Source organism: Tamandua tetradactyla, chromosome 3 (assembly GCF_023851605.1).
Source record: "Tamandua tetradactyla isolate mTamTet1 chromosome 3, mTamTet1.pri, whole genome shotgun sequence".
Taxonomy (NCBI): Eukaryota; Metazoa; Chordata; class Mammalia; order Pilosa; family Myrmecophagidae; genus Tamandua; species Tamandua tetradactyla.
Window position 1 is genome coordinate 160,332,455 of NC_135329.1, and position 17,857 is coordinate 160,350,311.

General features: G+C 35.7%; 1 protein-coding gene across 2 annotated transcripts in view; it reads right to left on the reverse strand.

The window, feature by feature from the left end:
- ZSWIM2 (zinc finger SWIM-type containing 2) overlaps window positions 1-16,824 on the reverse strand; it is a 37,323-nt gene extending 20,499 nt beyond the window's left edge. Inside the window, exons 1-3 of one of the 2 annotated variants that reach the window (XM_077154386.1) lie at window positions 16,562-16,824; window positions 15,334-15,410; window positions 13,834-13,874 (exon numbers count right to left, since the gene is read on the reverse strand). In XM_077154386.1, the coding sequence (XP_077010501.1) occupies window positions 13,834-13,874; window positions 15,334-15,410; window positions 16,562-16,726 (283 nt within the window). In that variant the 5' untranslated portion in view covers window positions 16,727-16,824. The remainder of the gene's footprint in view (window positions 1-13,833; window positions 13,875-15,333; window positions 15,411-16,561) is intronic. The other variant, XM_077154387.1, reaches the window with a different exon arrangement.
- Between the last annotated feature and the right edge of the window lie 1,033 nt (window positions 16,825-17,857).

Consider the following 17,857-nt stretch of genomic DNA (forward strand, 5'->3'; position numbering starts at 1 on the left):
TGCTCAGCAGCATAAAAGTTCATAATAGGGGCAGACCAACAACTGTTCTTAGGGTAGAACTTAAATTGGATAATAAAAGAGAGAGACAAACTGTTCTGAAATTTCTTTGGCAGAATTAATGAGACTATTAAAGACTACTGAGGAAGAGAAAAGCAAAGCAGTTAACTTTATCAGATATCAAAATGTTTTATAAAAGATAAACATTAAAAGAGATCTAAATAAATGGCAAGACTCCTTCATGGATTAGAACAGTTAATATGATCAATATATCAATATTACCCAAAGCAATATACAAATTTAACACAATCCCTATCAACATTCCAGTAGCCTTGCTTTTTCACAAATGAAAAAACTGATCCTCAAATTTATGTGGAACTGCAAGGCCCATGAATAGCCAAAACAATCTTGAAAAAGAAGAACAGTGTTGGAAGACTCATTTCCCAACTTCAAATTTTATTATAAAGTGAAAATAATCAAAACAGTGTGGTTCTGGCACAAAGACAGAAAAATAAGTCAGTGAAACAGAATTGAAAGTAAAAAAAATAGAGAGGGCGGCACATGGTGGCTAAAGTAGGCAGAGTTCTTGCCTGCTATGCCAGAGATCCGGGTTCAATTTCTGGTGCCTGCCCATGTGAAAAAAAAAGTAAGGCGAGCCACAGTGGCTCAGCGGCAGACTTCTCACCTGCTATGCTGGAGACCTTGGGTTTGATTCCCGGTACCTGCCCATGTTAAAAAAATAATAATAAGAAGAAATAATAGTAATAATAATAATTTAAAAAAATAGACCCACACATCTACGACCAATTGCTTTGACAAGAGTGCTAAGAACATGCAGTGGGAAAAGCATAGTATCTTTAACAAATGCTGATGCAAAAATTGGATATTCATATGCAGAAGAATGAAGTTAGATCCCTACCTTACACTATATACACAAACTCAAAATGGGTCAAGGGCCTAAATATAAGAGTTAAAAATATAAAACTCTTAGAACATGGGGGATCCTCATCTTGCAATGGGTTCTTAAATATGACACCAAAAGTACAGGCAACAAAAGAAACAATAGATAAATCTGATTCCATCAAAATTAAAAACTTCTGTGCATTTTAAAAGGAATTATCAAGAAAGTGAAAAGATGAGAAAATAGTTTCTAATCATATATCTGGAGCTTAATATCAAGAATGCATAAGGAACTTTTAAAATGCAACAACACAAAGACAACCCAATTAAAAATGGGCAATGTACTTGAACAGACATTTCTCCAAAGAAAATATATAAATGACCAATAAACACATGAAAAGATGCTCAACGTCATTATCCACTAGGAAAATGCAAATCAAAACCACAATGAGATACTGCTTCATACCCACAAGGGTGGCTACTATTTTAGAAATGGAAAATGTGTGTTGGAGAGATGCAGAGTAATTGAAACATTAATGCATTGTTGATAGGAATGTAAAACGATGCAGTCATTGTTGAAAGTAATATGTTAATTCCTCAAGAAGTTAAATACAGAATTACCATATGACCTGGCAATCCCACTTCTACATATATACCAAAAAAGAGTGAAAATAAGGTTGCAAACAGATAACTGTTCACCAATATTTAAAGCAGTGCTATTCACAATTGCCAAAAGCTGGAAACAATCTAAGTGTCCATCAACAAATGAATAAACAAAATATAGTATATAAACACAAGGGAATATTATTCAGCCCTAAGAAAGAATGAAGTTATGAGTCATGGTGCAACATGGAAGAACTTTGAAAACTTGATGCCCACTGAAATATGCAAGGCACATAAGCACAGTATTGTATGACATTACTTAAAAGATGACTAGAAATAGCAAATTTGCACAGGAAGAAAGCAGATTAGAGGTTACTGAGAGGTGAGGGTATGGAGAGTGTAAATAAAAAAAATTTTAAAGTAACAATAATATTTCAGAACCCACTAAATAATTATTATGAGACAGAGGAAAAGAAAAACTACTTAATACTGTTACTGAGATAACTGTGTGGCAATATGAAGAAAATTGTATTAATTCAAACCAAATAACCTCAAACTCATATCAACACAACTACAAATGAAAGCTATAATGAAGAATAAAAATATAAATAATAAGAAATCTAGCAGAAAATATTGCCAAAGACTCTTTATCAATACTATGGAAAAAAAGACAACTTTAAATGATTGGAACAATACATAGGAAAGGAAAAAAAAAGGTCAGATTTAAAAACACAAAAAAGGTGACATGTCTAGCAAACTTTAATAATGCTATATAGAAAACAGATTAGGAAAATATTTGCACAGAATGGTTAGTCACTATAATATTTAGGATGAGTTTATAGTTTTATTCCAATGTGTAAACAGCCAAAGTACAATTCACACCTGAGAAAGAATAGTGAACTAACAGATGTTCAATTTCATTAGTGTAAAAGAAAAGTGAGTTAAAATAAGAATGAAGCTCCAGCATTGAATAAAACTTAAAGAAAAGCAACAATAAATAAAAGATGTTTTCTTTGCCTTATGTCATTTTTTAAAAATTTGATAATTAACATGAACATTTTTCTATATTTGCTTTATAAAATCCATTTACAATATTATTATTTATTCCACTACCATCCATCAATCCATCTTATTTTTTATGTATTTCAAATAAAATTGAAGACATCAATATAGTTCCCCCTAAATACTTCAGTATGCAAATTGTTAACCAGAGTTCAATATTTGTTTATCATTTCAAATAGTTTCTTTTTTTTCTAAGGTAAAATTTATAAATAATGCAATGAACAAACCTTAGGTATACCATCTGATGAGTTCTGAATAATACATACACCTGTGCAACCCAACCCCTATCAAAGATTCAGATTTTACGATCATCCCAGAAAGTTCCCAGTAAATCCATGCTCCCACTGCCACACCATTGTTCTGATATTTTCTACTACATACTAGTTCTGTCTGTTCAAGAACATCACAGAAATGAAGTCACATAGTATGCACCCTTCTATGTAAGGCTTCTATGTAAGAATGAAAGATCATCCATATTTCTGTAGTTTAATTTTTATTTTTAACTTTTTTATTGTATAGTATAACACATATACAAAGCAAAGAAAAAAAGCAATAGTTTTCAAAGCACTCTTCAACAAGTAGTTACAGGACAGATTCCAGAGTGTGTCATGGGCTACCATATGATCCTCTTCTTATTTTTCCTTCTAATTGCTCCAGAATATAGGAGGCTAGAGGGCTTAAATATTTTCTTATCATCAGAATCGACTTTTTTTCCATTTTGTGTGTGAAAAATAACATATATACGGTATCTAACCTTATGTGTCTGGCTAATTTCACCCAGCATTATGTCCTCAAGGCTCGTCCATCTTGTCATGTGCTTCAGGATATCATTTTGTCTTACTGCTGCATAATATTCCATCATATGTATATACCACATTTTGTTGTCCACTCGTCTGTTGATGGGCATTTGGTTTGTTTCCATCTTTTGGTGATTGTGAATAATGCTGTCATGAACATCAGTGTGCAAATGTTTGCTTGTGTCGTTGCTTTCAGCCCCTTCTGGGTATATACCAATTAGTGCTACTGCCAGGTCACAGGGCAATTTGATATTCAGTTTCTGAAGGAACCGCCAAACAGTCTTCCATAGTGGCTGCACCATTACACATTCCCACCAGCAGTGCATAAGTGTTCCAGTTTCTCCACATCCGCTCCAACATTTATAGTTTCCTGTTTGCTTAATAGCAGCCATTCTTATAGGTGTGAGGTGGTATCTCATTGTAGTCTTGATCTGCATTTCCCTTATAGCCAATGAAAATGAGCATCTCTTCATATGCTTTTGAGCCATCTGTATTTGCTTTTCAGAAAAATGCCTGTTCATTTCTTTAGCCCATTTTATAATTAGGTTGTTTGTTCTTTTGTTGTTGAGTTGTATGATTTATTTGTATATACAGGAAATAAAATCTTTGTCTGATGTGATTTCCAAAGATTTTCTCCCATTGAGTTGGGTGCATCTTCACCTTTTTGACAAACTCTTGAGATAGAGAAGCATTTGATTTTGAGGAGTTCCTATTTATCTATTTTTTCTTTTGTTGCTTGTGTGCTTTGGATGCAAAGATTAGGAAGCTACCTCCTATCACTAAGTCTTGAAGACGTTTCCCTATATTTTTTTCTAGAAGCTTTATGGTGCTAGTTCTTATATGTAGGTGTTTGATACATTTTGAGTTAATTTTTTTGTAGGGTGTAAGATAGGGGTCTTCTTTCATTCTCTTGGCTATTGATATCCAGTTCTTCCATGCCCAATTATTGAAAAGTCTATTTTGTTCCAGTTCAGAGGATTTGGTGGCCTTGTCAAAAATCAGTTGACCATAGATTTGGTGGTCTATTTCTGCACTCTTGATTTGATTCCATTGGTCAATGCTTCTATCTTTGTGCCAGTAGCATGTGTTTTGACCACTGTGGTTTTATAATAGGTTTTAAAGTCAGGGAATGTTAATCCTCCCACTTAGTCTTTTTTGTTTGTTTGTTTGTTTTTAGGATGCTTTTAGCTAGTTGGGGTCTTTTTCCCTTCCAGATGAATTAGCTTTTCCAAATCTTCAAAGTACATTGTTGGAATTTTGATTGGTACTGTGTTAAATCTGTAGATCAATTGGGGGAGAACTGACATCTTAACTATATTTAGCTTTCCTATCCATGAGCAGGGAATGTCTTTCCACCTATTTAGATCTCCTTTGATTTCTTTTAGCAATGTTATGTAGTTTTCTGTGTACAAGTCCTTTATGTCCCCAGTTAAGTTCATTCTTAAGTACTTGATTCTTTTAGCTGCTATTTTGAATGGAATTTTTTCCTTGACTGACTCCTCAGTTAGGTCATTATTGTGTATAGTATGTTACTGATTTTTGCACATTAATTTCATATCCCAGCACCTTGATGAATTTTTTACTAGCTCAAGTCACTTTGCTGTAGATTTCTAAGGCTCTTCCAAGTATGGTAACATATTGTCTGAAAATAATGAGAGTTTTACATCTTCCTTTCCAATTTGGATGCCTTTTATTTCTTTGTCCTGCCTAATTGCTGTAGCTAGAACTTCTAGCAGAATGTTGAATAATAGTGGTGACAGTGGCATCCTTGTCTCGTTCCTCATCTTAGGGGGAAAGTTTTCAGTCTCTCTCCATTGAGTACAATGCTGGCTATCAGTTTTTCATATATTCCCTTTATTATATTGAGGTAGTTACCTTTGATTCCTATCTTTTGGAGTGTTTTTATCAGAATTCGATGAATTTCATCAAATGCTTTTTCAGCATCAATCGAGATGATCATGTAATTTTTCCCTTTTGATTTGTTAATGTGCTGTATTACATTAATTTATTTTCTTGTGTTGAACTGTGCTTGCATTCCTGGTATAAACCCCACTTGGTCATGGTGTATAATTCTTTTAATGTGTTATTGGATTTGATTTGCTAATATTTTATTAAGAATTTTTGCATCTATGTTCATTAGGGAGATTGGCTTGTAGTTGTCCTTTCTATAGCACTTTTACCTGTTTTTCATATTTAAATGATATTAGCTTTATAAAATGAGTTAGGCAGAGTTCCTTTTTCCTCAATTTTTTGGAAAATTTTGAGCAGGATTGGTGTTAATTCTTTTTGGAATTTTTGATAAAATTCCCCTGTGAAGCCATTTGGCCCTGGGCTTTTCTTTGTAGGAAGATTTTTGATGATTGATTGAATCTCTTTACTTGTGATTGATTTCTTGAGATCTTCTATTTCTTCCTGAGTCAGTGTAGCTTGTTTGTGTGATGCCAGTAATTTATTCATTTCATCTAAATTGTCTAATTTGTTGGCATATAGTTGCTCATAGTATCCTCTTATGATTTATTTTTTCAGGGTCTGTGGTAATGCACCCCTTCTCATTTCTGATTTTGTTTATGTGCATTCTCTCTCTTTTTTCCTTTCTCAGTCTTGCTAGTGGCCCATCAATTTTTCTGATTTTCTCAAAGAACTAACTTTTGGTTTTATTGATTCTTTCTATTGTTCTTTCATTCTCCCATTCATTTATCTCTGTTATTTCTCTTCTTCTATTTGCTTTGGGGTTAGTTTGATGTTCTTTCTCAAGTTCCTCCAAGTGTGCTGTTAAGTCCTCAATTTTTGCTCTTTCTTGTTTTTTTAATATAGACATTTAGGGCAATAAATTTCCCTCTCAGCATAGCCTTTACCACATCCCATAAGTTCTGATAAGTTGTATTCTCATTTTCATTCATTTCCAGATAGCTACTGATTTCTCTAGCAATTTCTTCTTTGACCCACTAGGCCTTTGAGAGTGTGTTATTTAATCTCCATGTATTTGTGAATGTTCTCATTCTTTGGTGGTTATTGAGATCCAGCTTCATCCCATTGTGATCAGAGAAAGTGCTCTGAAAAATTTCGATGTTTATAAATTTATAAAGACCTGTTTTGTGCCTCAGCATATGATCTATCCTGGAGACTATTCCATGAGCACTACAGAAGAATGGATATCCTTGTGCTTTGGGGTACAATGACCTATATATATCTGGTAGGTCTAATTCATTTATCAAGTTATTTACCTTCTCTATTCCCTTGTTGATTTTTCTGTCTGGTTGTTCTATCTATAGAGGAGAGTGGTATATTGAAGTCTCCTATTATTGTTGAAACATCTATTACTCCCTTCAGTTTTGCCAATGTCTATCTCATGTACTTTGGAGCTGCTTCACTGGGAGCATAAACATTTATGACTGTTAAATCTTCTTGGTGAATTGACCCTTTAATTAGTATATAGTGTCCTTTTTTGTCTCTTATGATGTCTTTACATTTAAAGTCTATTTCATCCAATATTAGTATAGCTAGTCCTGCTTTCTTTTGGTTACAACTTGCATGGAAAATCTTTTTACATCCTTTCACTTTCAATCTATTTGTATCCTTGTATCTAAGATGAGTCTCTTGTAAGCAGCATATAGCTGGGTTATGTTTCACAATCCATTCTGCCAATCTGTATCTCTTAATTGATAAATTTAATCCATTAACATTCAAAGTTATTACTGAAATGGCATTTCTTGATTCCACCATCTTATCTTTTTAATTTTATTTGTCAGATCTATATACTCTTTTCCATCTTTCTCTTTGCATTCTTTAAATTACCCTTAGTGGTACTCTTCAATTCTGTGCCCTCCTCCAGACCTCCCTCTCCTGTCTTTTTGTTTTGGCTGGCAGAACTCCTTTTAGTATTTCTTGTAGGGCCAGTCTCTTGTTGACAAATTCTTTCAGGACTTCTTTGTCTGTGAAAACTTTAATCTGTCCCTTAATTTTGAAGAACAATTTGGCTGGGTACAGAATTCTTGGCTGAAGTCTTTCTCTTTCAAGATCTTGAATATATCACTCCACTGCCTTCTTGCCTCCAGGGTGCTAACTAAGTAGTCTGAACTCAGTCTTATTTGATTTCCCTTGTATATAGTAGATTGCTTTTCCCTTGCTGCTTCCAGGATTTTCTGTTTCTCTTCAACATTTGTGAGACTGATTATTATGTGCCTAGGGGAAGGTCTCTTTGGATTTATTCTGTTTGGAGTTCATTGGGCTTCTTTGAATTGTTATATTTATGTCCTTTATGAGAAGTTTTTGCCCATTATATCCTCAACTACTCTTCTTAGCCCTTTACACATCTCTTCTCCTTCTGGGACACCAGTGATTCTTGCATTGTGTGCTTTGTTTTGTCTATCATTTCTTTGAGATCCAACTCAATTTTTTCCATCTTTTTTGCCATTTGCTGTTTTGAGTCTTTGAAGTCAGTTATCCTGTCCTCTATAGCACTTACTCTTTCTTGTGTCTCTTCAAATCTGCTATTGTGTGCCTCTAGTATGTTTTTTGGTCAACAGAGTCTTTGGTCTCAGTGATATCTGCTATTTTTCTATTTATTCTTTCAAATTCCTCTTTATGCTCTTCTACTGTCTCCTTGATCTCCTTTATGTCATTTGCCATCCCACTTATTTTGTTAAGCAGCATTGTATGAATATCTTTGATTAGTTGTTTCAACATCTGTGTCTCCTATGGTGTTTTAATTTGGTCATTAGGAAGGGCTATATCTGTCTGTATTGTGATATGCTTAGTGATCTGCTGTTGTCTTTGTGGCACATAAATATCTTGATTGATTTACTTTGGGAGTTGATTTCTTTCAGTAGTCTAAGGTCTTGTGTTTGTGGGATGGTTTTACAGCAGGGAGCAGGGTATGGAGAGGGTTACTTAGTGTAGTAATTTGTTTCAGGGTAGGTATGGGTGCAGGTTGGGGATATTATGCTGATGCTTATGAATGTGGGTGCCCAGTGGCCAGGGAGGATGTAGCTGTGTGGGTGCATAGGTCTAGGGGGCATAACCCTGGTGTGTGCTGGTCTAAGGCATGGGGCCCTTTGTGTGCATGCTTAGAGCTGTGACAGCAGGTCAGCATTATGCCTTCACGGATTGGGGGCAGATGTGGCCTGACTGCACAGGTCAGCACTTTCTCAGAGCTGGGAAGGGTGGCTGAGGGCCATGTACATGTGGTGGTTCTAGGACTGCTGCAAACAAACTGCAGTTCCCAGAGCTGAATGATGTGATTGGGGGACTGTGCACATACATAGGCCTAAGAGTGCCGTAAACAAATGCAAAGAGCTTGGGGGATGGGGAGTGAGATGAGGCTGTGTGACACTATCAGCAAGGGGGTAGGGGTAGCATAGGTATGGAGGCTAGTGCCCGCAGCCTTTATGTGCTGGTAACAGCCTGCAGGGAACAGGGAGGGGGAATTAGTGCTTGGGAGGGGCACAGGAGAGGTGAGTTGGGCCGTACTTGGGGTTAGGGTGTGGGGGAGGTATGGGCACTGGGGGCTGAGGGGGTGGGAGTGCCTGGAGTATGGGGAATGGGAGCGGGTGACAGGGTTCAGATGCATGCGGTATGAGGTGAGTCGCTGGTCACAGGGCTGCGCTGGTGAGGGTCGTGTGCCCAAGGAACACAGCCTGGCTAAATTCCTAGTCCCCAGCTCCCATCCATGCACTCCCGCAGGCTCTGTGCCTCAGCACCAAACTCCAGCCCTCTGTCTCTCAGTTCCTTGGCTCCGCAACCAGGGCTGCCCCATGTGGTGCAGAAGGCTCTCCCACGTCAGCTGCACTCCCGAATCACCACCTCAGTCAACCTCCTGTCTCTTCTCTAACTTTTCCGTGGAGCAGGGCTAATCTCGAGCTACTCTATTCAGCCATCTTCCCGGAAGTTGCCTTATGTTGTTTTAAAAATTCATTTGAAGGCTTGGTAGTTAGGTTCAGGTGTCAGCTTGGCTAAGTGAAGGTGCCCAGTTCTATTGCTGTGGATGTGAGCCAATGGCATGTGAACCTCATCTGTTGTTGATTACATCTGCAGTTGGCTAGGAGGCATGCCTGCTGCAATGAATGATGTTTGATTTAATTGGCTGGTGCTTAAATGAGAGAGTTCAATGTAGCACAGCCTAAGCAGCTCAGCATACCTCATCTCAGCACTCACAGCTCAGCCCAGGCCTTTGGAGATGCAGAAGGAATCACCTGGGGGAAGATGTTGGAACCCAGAGGCCTGGAGAGAAGGCCAGCAGAGATTTCCCTGTGCCTTCCCACATAAGAAAGAACCTCAGTTGAAAGTTAGCTGCCTTTCCTCTGAAGAATTATATGTCAACTAAATAAATCCCCTCTTATTGAAAGTCAATCTGTCTCTGGTGTGTTTCATTCCAGCAGCGAGCAAACTAGAACAAAGGCACTTTAGATCTTCAAGAGTATGTTAAGATGGCTGAAAGAATGGAAACTATTTTATTATTTAATTTACTAGGAACAAATAGATTACTATGAACCTGGCATTTGGCACTCTTCCTGTTTTGTGTGACTTTTTTCGCCCCCTATGATTATAGAATTATAATTGGAATTAGTCTGTCAAAATGTGTCTGTATATCTTTATTTTCTTTGGGGGACTTAAATATACTGTTAATGTTTTCTTTTTATGCTTAAATAATATGGTTAAGAAAAACTATGATGGTTTGGAATTGTATGTACCCCTCAAAATCATGTTCTTAAAGCTAATCCTTTCCTGCGGGTGTCAACCCATTGTAAGTAGGATCTTTTGATGAAGCTACTTCAGTTAAGGTGTGACTCATCTCATTCAAGATGGGTCTTAAACCTCTTACTGAAGTCTTTTATAAATGAAATGAATACACAGAGAGAAAAAAACCCACAGAAGCAAGAAGATAAAAGCAAGAAAATCAGAAAAGAGACCAGGAGATGCCACGTGTGCCTTGCCAGATGACAGAGAAGCAAAGGCTCATTGGCAGCCAGCCTTCAGGGAGAAAGTCGTCTTAATGATGCCATGATCTGGATATTTTCTCAGACTCAAAACGATAAGCTACTAAATTCCCATCATTCAAGTTGGTTCATTTTGTGGAATCTGCTTTAAGAAGCCTAGGAAACTAAAACAAGTACCTAAAATATAAATCCAAAAACAAACAAAACTAACAGAAAGTTGATAATTGCTGAAATTATTTTAAATCAGCAAAATTATTTTAAAGAGCAATTTGGAAATACAGATGGGGGTAGATATAGAAATATTAGATACTTTATTCCAAAGTTCAACTAATGAGAATTTAGGCTACAGAAATAATGATAAAGAAGAAAATATAATAAGTGTTCAAAATAAATGCCTAATAATGGAAGAATATTAAATAAATTATAGTGTACATTTATTCAATGGAATACTATGAACCACTGATGACTTTAATTACAGAAATTGATTCATATGAAATTTCTGTGTTTTTGGATCAAAACATTCAAATATTATACATCATGACCAAGTAGGATTCATCCCAGGTATGCAAGGATGGTTCAACATAAGAAAATCAATTAATGTAATACACCATATCAACAAATCAAAGCAGAAAAATCACATGATCATCTCAATTGATGCAGAGAAGGCATTTGACAAGATTCAACATCCTTTCCTGTTGAAAACACTTCAAAGGATAGGAATACATACCATTGCTAGGTATCTACTCAGAGGACTTAAGGGCAAAGACACAAACGGACATTTGCACACCAATGTTTATAGCAGCATTATTTACAATTGCAAAGAGATGGAAACAGCCAAAATGTCCATCAACAGACGAGTGGCTAAACAAACTGTGGTATATACATACGATGGAATATTATGCAGCTTTAAGACAGAATAAACTTATGAAGCATGTAATAACATGGATGGACCTAGAGAACATTATGCTGAGTGAAACTAGCCAAAAACTAAAGGACAAATACTGTATGGTCCCACTGATGTGAACCGACATTAGAGAATAAACTTGGAATATGTCATTGGTAACAGAGACCATCAGGAGATAGAAATAGGGTAAGATAATGGGTAATTAGAGCTGAAGGGATACAGACTGTGCAACAAGACTGGATACAAAAACTCAGAAATGGACAGTACAATACTACCTAATTGTAATGTAATTAGGTTAAAACACTGAATGAAGCTGCATCTGAGGTATAGTTTTTTTTATTATTATTTTTTAATTTTTAAAAAATTTTTTTCTCTCTATTATCATTTTTTTCTTTTTCTGTTGTCTTTCTATTTCTTTTTCTAAATCAATGCAAATGTACTAAGAAACGATGAATATGCATCTATGTGATGATATTAAGAATTACTGATTGTATATGTAGAATGGAATGATTTCTAAATGTTGTGTTAGTTAATTTTTTTAATTAATAAAAAAACATTCAAATATTAGCATTCATATGATTCAATCTAGAAAAAGCAACTGGCAGAGCATCTGGCTAACAGGTGGTACAATAAATACTTGATGAATTTAATTGTATAGAGCTGTGCTGTCCAATACACTAGCCACTAGTCATTTGTGGTTAATGAGACCTGAAATATGGCTAGTGTGACTGAGAAACTGAATTTTATCTGTTTTAAATTTGGATAATCTATAAATCTAATAATGTACAATTACTGGAAAACTTAAAAGTATATTGATAACAATTTGGATACTATATAAATTTATTTTTAAGTGAAGTTTTATGATGTCTAAATGCAAATCAAGTGTTTCTGATAAAAACATAGTGTCTTAATTGAGAAGTGCCTAAGTGAAAATACACACTAGATTTTGATCACTAAGTGCAAAAAAAGAATCACTTCGTTTAAAAAATATGTAAAATGTCTAATAATTATTAAGTTGATTATGTGTTAACATGATATATTTTGATATTTAGGTTAAATTAAATTATATTAAAATTAGCTTCACCTACTTCATTTATTTTTTAAGGGAATTACTAGAAAATATAAAACTACATGGTGGCTTGCTTAATATTTCTATTAGACAGCCCAAGCATAGATGCTTGTGCAAAATTTTATGGGAAAACAGTGCAGAGAACAACTAAGACTTCAGACAAAAGGTGATAATTAAACTTCAGTGGATAAAATAGAGAAATAGAAGAGGAAATGTGTTTGATATAACACAACCTAACCATTAGGCATGAAGGGATTGGGACAGATGATGGAAGAAAGCGTAAGACACATTTCAGAAAGAACCTTTTATCTACAGTGTGAAGAAGAGATTGGGAAGAGCAGCAGTGGGAACAAGGAGGCTACAAATATTGTACTAAGGGAGGATGAGGATGGAGAGATGGGAATACTTGAGAAATGGGTGGGATGTAAAATAGCATTTATAGAATGACTTGAAATATAAGAAGAGGACAGGAGAGGAAAAATCAAGGAGAATTCCACGGTTTCTACATTTGGTGACTATGTGAGGTAAAGGAATATAAAAGGAGAACACATATAGGGAGAAATTGGTATTTAAAATCTCTGTGGGACAAACAAAGAGCTGCCCAGAAGGCAGTTAGAAATACTGTTTTGTTGATAAGATGTAGGAGTCACACATTTGGAGACACCAAATATGGGAGACATTTCTGAGGGAAAGTGTAGAGAGTGACAGAAAAATACAAAAGAAAAAAATCACTCAGAAACACTAAAATAATATTAATTTATGATCTAGTATAACTTCAAGAGCCTTTCAAACGTGGCTACTATGATTGTAATTATATAATAGGAGGAAATGAAACATATCAACTTGCCTAAAATCAAGCCAAAACTCTTTGAATTGAAGAAGCACTATTGCAGACTGATGAGCACTTTAATTATTTATGAACATATATTACACATGTAAAAATGCAGTGCGGTTTTTAGATATGTCTAGTATAGGTCAGACAACTCTACCGCAGGGAACACTTTCATAATGGCAGTATCTTTATTAAAAAATTTACAAAGTTAAATGGCCTTTTATAAAATTAGTTTTCTTTCTCTTTTATTTTTCACATTTGAGTACTCTGGAATTGTTATACAACTATATTCCTGACACTACACTCATAATTAAGTACTGATATAAACCCATTTTTCACACTTAACATTTTGCATAAAAATTTCTGTCAGTAAATGTTTTTGAATGAAATCATGTTACACCAAACTTTTTCTGGGATCTAAAAAACTATACTTGCTATTTTTCTTACAATTAAAATAAGCTTAGATTCAGAATCACTGTGAGTCTTCTTTGCTTAGAACAAATGAGGGAATTTTTTTTACCCAATAACTGACCATAGTTTCATCCCTGTAAGTGTGTTTGAGTTTGAAAAAGGCATAGAAGTTACAAGGAAGAAAAATGTTCTGACTTAAGAGGCATAAGCTGGCTATTGACAGTGATCAGATCCTCTAGAAAAATAACTGTCTAAATTCAGAACGTTTAAATAAAAATTCTTAAATTTATTAACTTTAAATTAGTAAAAAGAAAATAACTTACATTCATGATTCCTTGGAAGCTTGAATTTTTTCAACAAGATCCTAATATTCACAAGTAGAACAACAAAATTTAAAACATTTACTTCTGACATAACCTCAAAAGACATTATTCAGTCTAAAAACAGACATTAATTTTAGAACTGGAATGGCGTCATAGGATTTATATTGCTGACAATATTATGAATCAACTTAAAACTCTCAATTTTTAAAATAATAAGTTAAATTTTGTTTTAAAATAAGCATACTTTTTTTAAAGTATGCTTTTTTTTTTTTAAGTAAAACACGCAGAGAGAAGTTAGTGGAGAAATTAAGTATTTATAGTACTTCCTTTATGGAAGTAATTTTGTGAATAAAGTACCAAATAACTGTTTTCCTACATATGCCACTTAGTGGAGGATATAAAAAAATTTTTCATATCTCATCAATTAAAATGGATAAGGCTTTTATTTTTCAAGTGGGAAATACATATTTAATACTTGAATTATACTGCCATTTGGATTATGGTTACCATAATATACAAAACAAACTATACTCTAAAAAAAATCAGAACAGAATGCCCTTTCCCTGAGGAAGGTGATATAAAATAAAAATGGAAAAAAAAAAAACTATTTTAAGTGTCATAATACCAAATTGTAGGTTTTGGAAGGACCATATTTTGTATGTGTGCCGTAAAAACGGATCAAAAACGGATCCATAAAAACAGATCAAAACAAATAAGACAAAACTTGGTAAATTAAAGCATTAGAAATAATATATACATTGTTTTCTCAACTTCCTCTGTTTTTTTCCTCAAATATCAGTTATAAATCTTCTATAATAATATATTTAATGATCTGTTGGTTTTAATATAGGCAGGCAAAACAAAATGAGTTTGATTTAAACTAAATTTAGAGAATCTTTTTTTCTAGTTCTGCGATCCCTACAAATTGGTTCTGACAGTACAGACAAATTTTTGGATTCTACAAAAGTAATCTCCAGTAGAGCTCTATTTTTATCTTGAAAGATTAATAATTAAATGTTCATTGAGAATGAAAATTTTCAGATATTTGACCCACTTAGGCCAGTATGGAAAAGGTATGAAACTTAATTTCTGTGTCTATACATGGAAAATGAGGACAACTGCATTCTAATCAAAATGTGTTTTGGGAACACAGTCTTCTTGAAGCACAGTAATGTCTAGTAATGCACTGTATGATTATCATCAATCACATGAATCTGGTAGCTTTTTTCTATTTTATAGTTCAATTTTACATTTATGTATCATGACAATCTAAAGAATGACTTGTTTTTCTTATTAAAAACACATTGAGATGGTGATATGTTTCTCAACTTAAACCTTACTCAATTGCAGAATGAAATAAAATACTGAAAAGTATATTTGTAAGCTATGACCATTTTAAAGTATATTCCTTGAACCTCAAACTTTAATCTTGCCATATTCATATCATGGAAAAAACAAAACAATTTCTTTGTGGAAGATCTTCATTACAAAGTCACTTACCAACAGATATGCTTACAAAGATCCCCTCCTTTCAGAAATATGGAACAGTTACAAGAATGAGGATTTCCTAGGAAAACCTTAAATAGAAAAATGCATAGTAAAAAAACCCTGTTAATTTTTAGAGTTACAGCAAAACTTAATTGAAAGGCCCCTGGATTAAAAGAGATTTGGAAAGGTAATTTAGTTTAGGTATCCCCAAAACGCTGGGTAGAGGCTACTGGGAAATCCTAACCAATTTCTACATTGATTTTCACTTCCATATCCTTTGTCTTGGTCAACAGCTTGCATTATCAATTAAGACCCTTAAATGACTTGTCCTGTGGCAGATGAAAATAGAAATAATTTTAAAAGCTTAAAAATAATCTATCCTTACTGTAAGGAAAGTCTGTCTTGATTGGGGGAGGGCTCTGTGTGCGAAGGACCTTTTCTAAAGTAGCTCAACTTGGATTTTTGTTTTATGCTTTGAATTGGTGAATTTCCTTTGTTAAATTTAATTTTATTCAAGACGAGTTAGTATCATCAAGACTAAAACAGCTAATACAATTGTGGCGTAAACAACAAAGTTTAAAAAACCGGACATCTTAAATAAACATAGATTAAACTGTATTTTCAGTATTCAACATGGATGACACTAAACTAAAAATTTTCAAGTCAGCTCCTGGGAGGCGGTGCAGTGAATGATTTTTGAGTGGTGAGGGTGAGACTAGCAAATATGAAATATCTGTGGTCTTTCGGCAATGTTCAACAACAACAACAACACAACTTTGATTCATTAAGACTTTTCCAAGGCATAGGTATTTTAAACCATACTTTGAAAGGGTCGTGTTACAGCTTCTGAGTTAGTAAGCAGATTTTATTTATTTAGCAAATATTTACAGTATGTAAGCAGATTGTAGGACTTTGATTTCCTATGATCTACACGGCTAGTAATCGCTAACAAAAGATCCAAGAACGCACGCAACGCAACGACTCATTTTCACTGGCCTAAGATCAAGTGCCAGCATCTTACAGGAATTACATGCAACCTGGGGTCCTAAACTCCAAAAGCGAAACTTTTCTAACAAATACTATTTCCTTCTATAATTTGCACATCTGTGGGGTCTGGAACTCTCGCGGGGATACGGCTTTCGGGTGAGACAGCGAGTGTTCATAGGATTTGTGAGGGTGACGAAAGACAGAGGATTGGCCTCGTGGCCCCGCGGAGAGGCGAACTGGGGGAGATAATTACGCGGAAATCCCTGTTCTCCGGCTCCTCCTCCCTCAGCAGGAAGCCGGTGGGGCCCATCTCCCTTAGGAGGTAGATGCTGCTGCTCAGCGCCTGATCTTGCTGCCTGCTGAGACGGTCGCTCAGTTGTCTTCGCCTTTCAGACCCCTTATAACCTCGGCGAAGCATTCTGCTTAACTGCGAGCGGAGGCGGCTTCTCTGTTTGGCTACCTGCGAAGCCTCCGCTCTCCATGACGACGGCGTGGCGGCCGGTTGCCTTGGTGACGGCGTTTGGGCTACGCGGTGTCCCGGCGTGCTTTGCGCCCGGCTAGGGCAGGCGACGAAGGTCAGGCAGGTGTCGATTCTGCAGTTCTGACCTGGCTCCAGTCCTTCGTGTTTCTAATCACCAGCTGGCTGATTTAGAAGCTGGCGGCCGAAGGCATAGCTGTCACATTTCTTGCAGACGGCTCTCTTTCTGCTCGTTCCTCAAAGCCAGAGTGGTAAAATCTGTTAGGAAAGTCGGACACCCAATTGTACTTTGGTGTCTGGATGCTGAAATCATCCCGTGATGATTCATCGTCTTTATCAGAAAGCATGTCTTGACTGTTGAAGTTCAGTAATATTCCACAAAGCTTGCCAGATTGCCCGCTGTGTTTATGCTCTGAGCGAGTCGCTGGAGGAAAAGATGTCGGAGACAGGGGTCCAACCCCTAGGGAGCTAGGGTTTTAAATCAGAGCGGGGGTAGGGGGCAGGGAGCAGCGGAGAGATGGTCTTAAAGCGAGGAAGCATTTCTACATTGTATGCTTAGGTAGAGGTGGGTGTAGGGGACGGAATTCATTGACACTAGGGGTATATGGTCTCTAGGTTTGTAAAATACCTTTTCTAAGGAATACGATTTTTAAGGTATGCAATTGTGATCTGAGAATTAAAATTGCCTGGGCTTTGTTAACGTTCTAGAGGGAGAGCTGTAATGAAGGATATAATAAAGGTCAAGTAAAGAAGCCATCTTACTTTCTAAAACATTGAAATCAGGAGGTAGCACCATTTGGCAGCTCAGTAACATAAACATGGATGGGGAAATTTGTCTCACTTTTTTTATTGCGAGGAAGCCACAACTACATTACGTCAAAAGCAGGAGGGGAGAAAATGGCAAAGATCACAAGATGAAAGAAGATGGTCATGGCAGTTTTCACATGTGAGATACCTGGATAAACCCAGATCTAATACTATTAGTTACTGAATTTTATTTCTATTTTCCTATTCTATCTAATAGCACTGATATGTACATACTACAGCACTCCCAACTTTAGCATCAAGTTA